We start from the raw sequence: 9,288 nt of genomic DNA, 5'->3' as shown, positions 1-9,288 counted from the left end.
GGCACGTAGGAGTTCTGGCCCAAGCCTGGGTGCTCCTGGAAGGTCTTCATTTCACGAAGCGGCGGCACGATGTTTCCTACAGTGGGGTTGCCCTGGGGAGAACGCTCCCAGGTGTATCTTGCAGGCTCCATGCTGTGTGCAAGGCTGACCTCACAAAGATCTTTGGAGAGAGGGAGGTGGGGATCTCAGCACAGGGTGAGTCTCCCCTGCTCCTGCCTGCCCACCCTGCCTGATGGCTCCACTCACCTCTCTGTTTGTTGACCATCCCAAACCCCTGGGGTACTGGGGCCCCTGGAGCCGGCCCATCAACATGGTTCTTGGCAGTGGCCAGGAATTTGGCATGGCCCTCGTTGTCACCCAGAATTGGAAACACTGGCTCCTGCAGCTGCAGCTGGAGACAGGGGTGCTTAGCTGCCACGCTGGTGCCAGCAGCCATGCCCATGCCCACTCCCATCCCCCTCAGCCCCGCAGAGATGCTGCTCGCCTTACCTTCATCTCCCGCTTTTCCCCCTCCTCCTGGTGCCGGGGCTTTGGGACTGCCCTCTGTGGCTCATACGATTTGATGTTCTTTCCTACAAAAGGACAGGGCTCAGACAGGCTGAGACGCTGGGGACCCTCAGACAACCCTGTAGCTCCTCCTGCCGTGCCCTGGTCCCCCGCTCACTCATCGTGTCTGTCTCTCCAGAGAGCCTGATGAATAGAAGCTCTAGATTCTCCACCCGCTCCTTCAGGTCCACCTTCTCCTTTTGGAGGGTCTTAAAGCCGCTCTGAAGTACAAATAATGGGGTCACATCTCAGCAGTGACCTGCCCCGCCCCCACCCTTCTTGGCCTATGCCAGGACTCACCTGCAGCTTCTCTATGGCTCCCTGCAGTGCGTGATTGGTCTCCCCACACAGAGACTCACTCTCAGTCCCTGAGGCCGGGGCTGAAGCTGGGGCTGAGGCTGCAGTCACTGCCTCTGGCTCCTGCACCGAGGCCACCGGGTGAGCCAGGTGCTGGTAGCACACCCTTTGTTCCTGCTCCTCCTGGGCACCGGCCCCAGTCGCGTTGATAAATGCCCCCTGAAGGCAAGAGGTGAACATTCTTATAGGGCATACAAAGAATAAGCGGGCACGGAGGTGGGGTGAAGCCCCTTCCCTTGGGGCCTGAGAGAATGCACTGTCGGTGACAGGTGAAATGGTGCCCGAGCACGGGCTCCCGGAAGAGATGTGTCCAGAGAAATCAGAAGGTGAAGAAACCAAGAGCATGAGGGGGTCTGGGAGGGACCACAGAGGAAGGTGGCAAAGGAGGGGTGGGGGAAGTCAGGCTCACCACGGCCTCTCGGCTCTCCAGGGCCTCTGCAATGCTGGGTCGAGGCACCTCGTCCTCTTCACTGTCCAGATGTCCTCCTCCATGTCCTGTGGGGGGTGGCCAGAGGGGTGCGCACACAACCCAACAAGGGAGGCACTACTGTGGGCCCAGCTCTGCCTCCACCCTCACCGTGTAACCCTGAGCCAACCCTCCCCACAGAGGAATCCGCTACTGTGCTTTTTCTACTTTTAAGAACCAAGAGCTTCCTATACTGTCCAGGCACAGTCCCGCTACCAATCGGCGTGGGAGTTCTGACCCACTCCCTCCCTGATCTGGGCCAGTTCACCCTTCCTTAGGCCACCTGTGGCCCCCACTTCCAGGAGGTCACCATATTGATGGCAAACTTAGTGCGGACACCTGGTCAGCATCATGACCACCTGTTCTAAAGGTCTCTTCCAGCGCCTCAATTCTATGCTGCTAACAGTCCCCCCTCTAAGAGGTCTCGCATACCTTCCCCAGGCAGAGTCGTGAGGCTCAGCTGGTCCTGTGGCTGCTGGTTCTCCTGGGTGGCAGCTTCCAGGTGCTCCTAAGGGGCCAGGAAAGGAAGTGAGAAGGCACAGAGGTTGCCAGGTCATCCCCCTCGGGGCCCCATCCTCAGCAACTCCCTCCCCTGGGTCTCCTGCAACTTCTGGAGGGCCATCTCAGCTACTGCTTTGCCCCGAGCTTCCTGCTGCTGCAGCTGGTTCATGAGCTGGGTCTGTAGCAGTAACTGCCTGGGCAGCGCCTCCTTCTCAGAGGCCAGCTGCTGATAGGTGGCCATGTACTACTGCAGGTGACCCAGGGACTGGTCCCACTGCTGCTGCAGACTGTGAGCCTCTGGGCTTTTCAGCTCTACCTGCAGGAAGACCCTGGGTGTGAGGGTGTGTGGTGGCTGGCGCCCAGATTTGGGTCCATTCATAGGATACCCAGGTCACTATGGGACTCTGCCCAGGCCCCTGGCTCCACGCCTAAGAGGCCGCCTCCCTTGCCTAGAACCCCATCCCTCCTTCCCCAGCCTCAAATCTCATGTCTTTCTTCCCACCATTTAAACTGCAGGCCACAGACTGGTGGAAAAGCAGAGGGAGCCACCCACCATCTGCTAAGTGTGCTACCCGCCTAATGCTTCCCACATATTATCACATTTAATCCTCAGCACCTCCACAAGGAAAATACTAACTCCCTTTTGCAATGAAAGAAACAGAGACTTAGAGATGCAAAGAAGTTCAGTGGTGACCAGTGGAACCGATGCCAGAATCCAGTTTGAATCTAAGGAGCCTTTTTTGTGTTTTGTTTTGAGACAGAGTATGACTCGGGACACTCTGGAGGGCAGTGGTGTGATCTCAGCTCACTGCAACCTTCACCTCCCGGGCTCAAGTGATTCTTGTGCCTCAGCCTACTGAGTAGCTGGGATTACAGGCATGCGCCACCATGCCTAGCATAAGGACCCCCTTCTACCACTGCCTCTTTTCCTGTGGTTGGGGGGCTCCATGCCTCTAGCTGGGATGATAATGTGTAGACCTGGGAAGAGCCAAGGGCTACCCACCTCTAAAAGTCAGAGGGCAGAAAGCAAGAAACGGGGACAGGACCGTCCTGAAGCGTGCTGGGGTCACCTACCCTCAGTCTGGAGCTGCCTTTGGCTTCGCCCCTCCCCTCCTCAGAGGCTGCTGCCTGCCTCCCAGCCCTTCTCAGACGGGGCAGAGGTTACCTTCACCTTCTGGTTGTGCAGCTTCTCCTGCAGCTCCTTTATCTGCTGCACCAACTGCACTGCGTTCTTCTTCTCGTTGTTCTGGACAGAGGGAAGCGTTCAGTGGACACCCACTGCAGCTAGAGACCCCAGAACTTGGTGTCTGCCTCCCAAGGCACCGGGAAGGGCAGAGACAGGTTAGAAAAATCATCCCCTTCCCCCACAGCCCTCAGAGCAGGACTCTGGTTCACAGGTGCCTTTAGAAGGACCATTTCACATGAGGGCTACATTCCCCCGTGGTACAGGTGGGGACACAGACGCCTGGAGGGCTCGGAAGGACAGGCTCCCCAGGTGGGTCAGCGCACCAGCTCCTCCTCCTGCAGCCGCATCCTCTCTCTCTGCTCCTGCAGGGACTCCTCCTGCTGCCACAGCCTTGTTTTCTGCTCAGAGCTCAGGCGATTCAAGTTCTCATTGTTCTTCACCTGAGCATGCAGCTGCTCTGTAATAGTCTCCAGATTTATCCTCAGGAGGTTGGTCTCAAATTTGAGCTGTTGTTCTGCCACCGAGGGCCCTACTGGGGGCTCGGGACGTGGGGCTTCAGCTGAAAAGGGAAGCAGCATATAAGGGCTTCAGGATTCTAAAAAACAAATTCAACCACCCTCCCTTTGGTGCACAGTTCCTTTCACGCTCTGTAAACTCGGCCTCACTGCTGATGATTCTTTGCATCCGATGGCAGCCAGATTTCCAAGCCACTTTCAGATAGAGAGCCCTGTGGGTGGCTGACAACGGGCACGCCTCCCTCTTTGCTGATGGGGACACAGGCTCATGGAGATGACAAGACTTCCCATCTCCTGGCACAGACCTCTTCCTCTGTCTCAAAACCCTTCCATCCAGCCACCTCCCTGGGACATTCTAAACTACGTCCACAGCCCTCTGGTGCTAGTCCTCCTCCAGGGTCATGCCAGGCACATCTTACCCAGCTGGTTCCTGAGGTGGGCAAGACTCCTTTCCAGCTCCTGCAGGCGATGTGCATCCTGCCTCTTCTCAAGCTTCAATGTGCGGACCTGCCCAAAGCACAGGAGACAGGGCCCTGAAGAGAGGGACTGGTGGCTGGACAGTCGGCCATTTCGCTGTCTGTCCCACCTCCACAAAGTCCAGACCCATGGCCTCCTCTGGCTATGCAATTCCTATTTCACAGATGTCCAGAAAGATCCAGTGATCTGTCTTAAGGTGGCGTCTGAAGGGTCAGGTCTCACCTCCTCTGATATTTTCCGCATCCTCTGCTGCCATCGGGACCTCTCTCCTTTAATATGTTGACAATACTCATCTCTCTCGAGCTGCACTTGGTGAAATGATGCCTTCATCTGTGAAAATGAACACAGAAGTTAGGAAGAGCTGTCACTGTTCCTCAGCTGCTCATGGCCAACTGGGGTCATCTTCCTTCCACATCCCTCCCTCTGCAAAGCCTCACCTGTGTCATGTGTGCTTTTAGCAGTGCCAGCTCCTTTCTGGAGTTCCGTAACTGCCGCTCGAGGACTGCTTCAGAGCAGTGTGAGGACTGGAGGATGAAGAGTGAGAAGTTTCAGTCTGGGGAGCCTGGGCCATTCCGCACAATACCCCTTAAAAGGGCGGGGCTAGGCTCGACATTCAACTCGGTCAGTAAGCATCAAGGCATTTCCAAGCTCGTGGTTTGGTTTTTAAAAGAACTCAGTGAAGTCGGAAGGGACAGGGAAAGAGATCCAAGTGACAGATGGCTAACACAGGCCCAGAGAGATGAGGTAATATTGCTATTGTTATTACCCCTCTTACTACCCCTGTTTGAACCTTTATTGAGTGCTTCACCAGGTGCTGTGCTAACCATCCCATTTGATCCTCACAACCACCATATGAGACAGTTACTATGATTTTCTCTATTGTGTAGATGAAAACCACGGAGTTTTAGAGGTGAAGTGCTGCGTGAGATCACTGAGACAGAGCTGGGATTTGAACACCCAGATGTATCTGATTCTCTCAGCCCATTTTTCTTGCTGGCCATGAAGGCACAGATAGCAACGGGAAATTAATCTTTTGTTCAGTTTTTGAAAGGATGATACATTCACACAGTCCAAAACTCTGAAGGTACAGGAAGGAAGTGCCTCCCAGTCAGCCTGTTGCTCTCTCCTGAGTTTTTTATGAGCCCTTGTAGACACATTTTATGTATATTATACTACACACACACACACACACACACACACACACACACACACACACACACACACGTTTCCTCTCTCTACACAAATGGTAACATACTAAAGGTACTGTTCTGTACCTTCACAGTACAAGTACCCAATTCCCCACTGAGGACCTCGCCAGTGACAGAGGTAAGGGCAGGGCAGGCAATTGGCCTCCAAGCTCTGTGTCCAGTGCTCACTCCCCACAGTGCCCCCTTAGTCACCTACGGCAGCTGAATTGTCCCCAGGCTGCCTCTAACAACCACACACAAAAGCAGTGAGAGATGGCCATGCTGCCTCCTGGGCAGACACTCCATCCTGCAGAAGGCACCTTTAGGCTCACTCCTCCATCTGGGAGGTCAGGCTGCCAGGGGATGGGGCAGGTGGTTGGACTCACCCTGTCCGCCTTGTCCTGCTGGGCGGAGACAGCAGACAGAGTCCGCTCCAACTCCCCTTTCTGCTGCAAGGCCTCCTGCAGGCAGCCGACCAATTTATTGGACTCTTCTGGAATGAGAGAGATTGAGAGATTGAGATGGGACCCAAAGGACTCCCACTAAAGACCTGTCAACGTGTCAGGCGGAAGGGTAACGGGGTGCCCAGATTCCCACCTTCAAAGTGCCTGGCGGCACGGCGCGTGTGGTATAGGGCAGTTTTCAGCTGCCCATTCTCAGACGTGAGGCTGTTGATTGTCTGGATGTGACCCTTTGGTAAAAGCCAAGCACGTGCTGAAAGAGAAGGAAAGAAGCCTTCTCCGAAGGACAGGAGAACACTTCCCACCCTGCACTCACCTCTAACTGCTCCCTTTGCATTTTCTTTTCCTATAGGAAGAGGAAGACAGAGCTCTCAGCAGGGGGAGGCAGAGATGGCACAAGAGACATGCCCAAGGAATGCCACCAATGACCCAGAACAGATCCACCCATGGGACCAGGTGATCAGAGACCCTGTGGGGATGGGGTGGAATCTGAGGGGCGAGCCTTCTTCCCCAGGCTGGGAGTGGGTGAGAGGAGACTGGCGCCTCTCCATCTGAGTGCCCCCCAAACCCCACAGTCACGTCACGAACGAACAAATCACGTTACTTCTCTCAGCTGTTGCTCCAGTCCTTCCTTCTGCTGTTTCTGTGGAAAGAGTCAAGGTGACTGAGGGTGGCCCCTGAACTCTATTGTCCACACCATGAAGTGGTAGGCAGGGGTCAGAAATGGATTTTGAAGGCAAATTTCTCAGACCCAATGGGAACACAAACTGGTCAACTCTCCTCAAGCTCCCAAGGACAGAGAGTCTTTGTTGGTTTTTGCCCACAGCCACCGAACTCAAAGTCTGAATCTGGATTCTCTCGAAAGGACAGTAACATCAACCTCTATAGATGAAGTTTGATTAAGAGGCCCCTTCTGTCAGCTTGTGATTTAGAAAACTATTCATTCCATAAATATTTACTGAGCACATATGGGCCAGGTACGGTTCTTCACAGCAGAGATGTGGGACAGAAAAGGACAGGAGCCCTTGGCCCTGAAGTTTCCATTCTAAGGGGCCTTTAAATCTCAGACTCTCAGAGCTAACAGAGACCTCTGATACTCTACGTCCTGTGGAAACAGGAGCCCAAGGAGCAGAGGCGGCTCCTTCAGAGTCAAATAGCAAATTAGGGACTGAGTCACAGCAGGAATACAGGGCCCCTGACCGCCAGTCAGGCTAGCACTTCCCCGAGAGGCGACAGCCACGGGGCATGTGTGTCAAAACCTGAGCAGGAGTGTCTGGTGAAGAGAGAGTCGGAAAAGTGGTCAGCAACAGAAGAGCCATGCTGCATGTCCCTGTTCTGGGTCCCTCCAAGTGAGGCCTGGGTGCCCCAGTTCCCCATTTGCGCTTGGCACCAGGATCCCCCAGCCCCTTTTTTCAGGGCCCCAAGGGGAATCTGGAGCCCAGGATGGGCAGTGTGGAACCCGGGGACCCCACTGGACTCTTACCAATAACTGAATGGTGTCATTCAGTTGACCGATGGTTCTGGAGCTCGAGTCCAGGGTTCCTGCTGTTTCTAGGTAGCGCTTCTGAGGTGCCTGCAGAGAGGAGGAGTTGGAGGAGGATTTGGGGGAGGTAGAGAGAACAGTCATTGGGGCTATGGTGTATGGGGCTGTCTCAGCTGGCAGAAGGGCGCCCAGCCCCCGCTGTGGAAGGAGGCTGGAGGGTTGGCCTGCAGGGTCACTGCACCTCGGCGCAGGGCCTCTTACCTGCAGATGTTTCAGAGCAGTACATGACGCAGGGCCCTCCGCATGAATATCTGTTTGTGACTACAAGAGATGAGAGTGTACATGGACATGTTCGGTCCCCCTCAGTGTCTAAGCCCTCTGACTGCCTTTCTTCCCCATCAACTGGCAAAATTTTCTCTTCTGCCTGTCTCGGACCCTTTGTCCCATATGTCCTTTTTGTCAGCTTTTCTCCTGGTTCTAATGTCCCCACCCTCCCACCGTGGGATGTTTCAGTGACCGCTGAAGGGACAGGCTGATGGGAAGTGGCCGTTCTCGTTGGCCTGGCGTCCCCGTGAGACTGGGGATGAGGAGAATCAGACAGCAACGACCATTTCCTGGGTGTCCTGGCTATTTACAGCAGGACGTGTACTAGAGATTAACATAAAAACAACAATCACAAATCTCATTTAAACTTCACAAATGGAATTCAAACAATACCACTTCTATTTACAGATGTGAAAAGAGAGGCCCAAAAAGCTCAAGAAACTTGCCCTAAATCGTATCCATAGCAGATGGAGAGGCAGGATTCAAACCCAGAATTCTTAAGCGGTCCCTGACAGCCCATCCACAATCTTAGCAATTCCCCTCCACGGCCCCTTGGGCACCCCCCACCCACCATCCCCAGGAACCTGGCTGGCCCAAGACTCACATCGCCAGGTGACCGGCAAACACTAGAAGGGGCTGACTCGGGGTTCCCAGCACTTTTGTTCAATTTTCTTTTGGCTCCTTCGCGAACACCAGATGTCTTCCTCATCTGATATTCTTGTAACTGTGGGAAAGAAGAGCAGTAATACTCATGAGAACCAACAGCCCCGACAGCCCCATCCCCCTTTACAGATTTTACAATACACTCTTATACACCATCTGATTTAATGCCACCGACATCTGTACAAGGTGTTGTCGCAATCAGTCAGTGACTGAGAGGGACTGATACGGCAAAAAAAGGCAATACTGGAACTTGTACTCAATCTTCTGACTCCAAGCTCAGGGATTTTTCCATCAATCAGCAGCTTCCAGGGACCAAAACCTGACGCTGAGGTAGAACAACTCAACATTCAGTGGGCAGGACCTGTACACTGTATGTTTACAGTCAGACATCCTCACACATCTGTGGGTGTTAAGAAGTGCACCAGTACCGCTCACACTTTCATATCAATGTGTCGTCATGACAGAAGGCGGCATTTCTGTTACATCTGGGTATTTATCAGCAAGATGACGACCCAAGCCTCATTTCAGAGAGAAGTCTGGCGTACACTTAGAAACCCATGTGACTGTCATCCCTAAGTACATTATTGCTTTTTCCTCTCTCAAGAGACTCAGGGAAACTGACACTTCAGAAACATGTCCCATAATTTTCCTGTGGCTCTCAAAGTACCCCAGGTTGAGATGACATGAGGAAGATTCAAGCTGTCAAGTTCAGTTTCCTAGGATCTATTCAATAGAAGATGAGGAGATCTCATTCCAGAGACCACTGACTGAAGGGCAGTTGGTCCCGGAACTATGGAGAATTCCAATTTGAGGTGGAGATCTCAGAAAAAAATGTTAAAATCTCTCTGGAGAGTAGAAGCCTGGAAGAAAACCAAGACAAACCCATTCTTCCATTGGCACCCAGAGACACTGGTAACATTTTGAGCTCACAGGGGAAGTGTAGGCTTCTCACAGTGTCAATGTCCATGTTAAGAGAGTGAGGCAGCCTGAAAGCCCTTACTCCTAGGTCCCATAGTCTCCATTCCCCTTCCAGCTGGAAATGTGTTCTGTGAGCAGAGGAACCAGAAATGGGATGAGAAACGCTTAGGGGACTGGGTCATAAGATCAAAGGTCTTGTAACAG

At 53.5% G+C, this 9,288-nt stretch overlaps 1 protein-coding gene across 1 annotated transcript in view; it reads right to left on the bottom strand.

Moving 5' to 3' along the window:
- The window catches only part of LOC108285263 (golgin subfamily A member 8H-like), a 21,768-nt gene extending 12,524 nt beyond the window's left edge, over positions 1 to 9,244 (bottom strand). Inside the window, exons 1-15 of the mRNA XM_037729123.1 lie at positions 7,180 to 9,244; positions 6,296 to 6,339; positions 6,119 to 6,165; positions 5,833 to 6,042; positions 5,622 to 5,728; positions 4,486 to 4,572; positions 4,271 to 4,378; positions 3,984 to 4,078; positions 3,380 to 3,641; positions 3,042 to 3,116; positions 1,802 to 1,877; positions 1,313 to 1,398; positions 847 to 1,062; positions 665 to 767; positions 155 to 549 (exon numbers count right to left, since the gene is read on the bottom strand). Coding sequence (XP_037585051.1) covers positions 155 to 549; positions 665 to 767; positions 847 to 1,062; positions 1,313 to 1,398; positions 1,802 to 1,877; positions 3,042 to 3,116; positions 3,380 to 3,641; positions 3,984 to 4,078; positions 4,271 to 4,378; positions 4,486 to 4,572; positions 5,622 to 5,728; positions 5,833 to 6,042; positions 6,119 to 6,165; positions 6,296 to 6,339; positions 7,180 to 7,323 — 2,055 coding nt within the window. The 5' untranslated portion in view covers positions 7,324 to 9,244. The remainder of the gene's footprint in view (positions 1 to 154; positions 550 to 664; positions 768 to 846; positions 1,063 to 1,312; positions 1,399 to 1,801; positions 1,878 to 3,041; positions 3,117 to 3,379; positions 3,642 to 3,983; positions 4,079 to 4,270; positions 4,379 to 4,485; positions 4,573 to 5,621; positions 5,729 to 5,832; positions 6,043 to 6,118; positions 6,166 to 6,295; positions 6,340 to 7,179) is intronic.
- Positions 9,245 to 9,288: the final 44 nt, after the last annotated feature.

Source organism: Cebus imitator, unplaced genomic scaffold, assembly GCF_001604975.1.
Source record: "Cebus imitator isolate Cc_AM_T3 unplaced genomic scaffold, Cebus_imitator-1.0 Scaffold295, whole genome shotgun sequence".
NCBI lineage: Eukaryota > Metazoa > Chordata > Mammalia > Primates > Cebidae > Cebus > Cebus imitator.
Note: the sequence above shows the minus strand (reverse complement) of the source record. Positions and strands in the feature narration are given on the sequence as shown.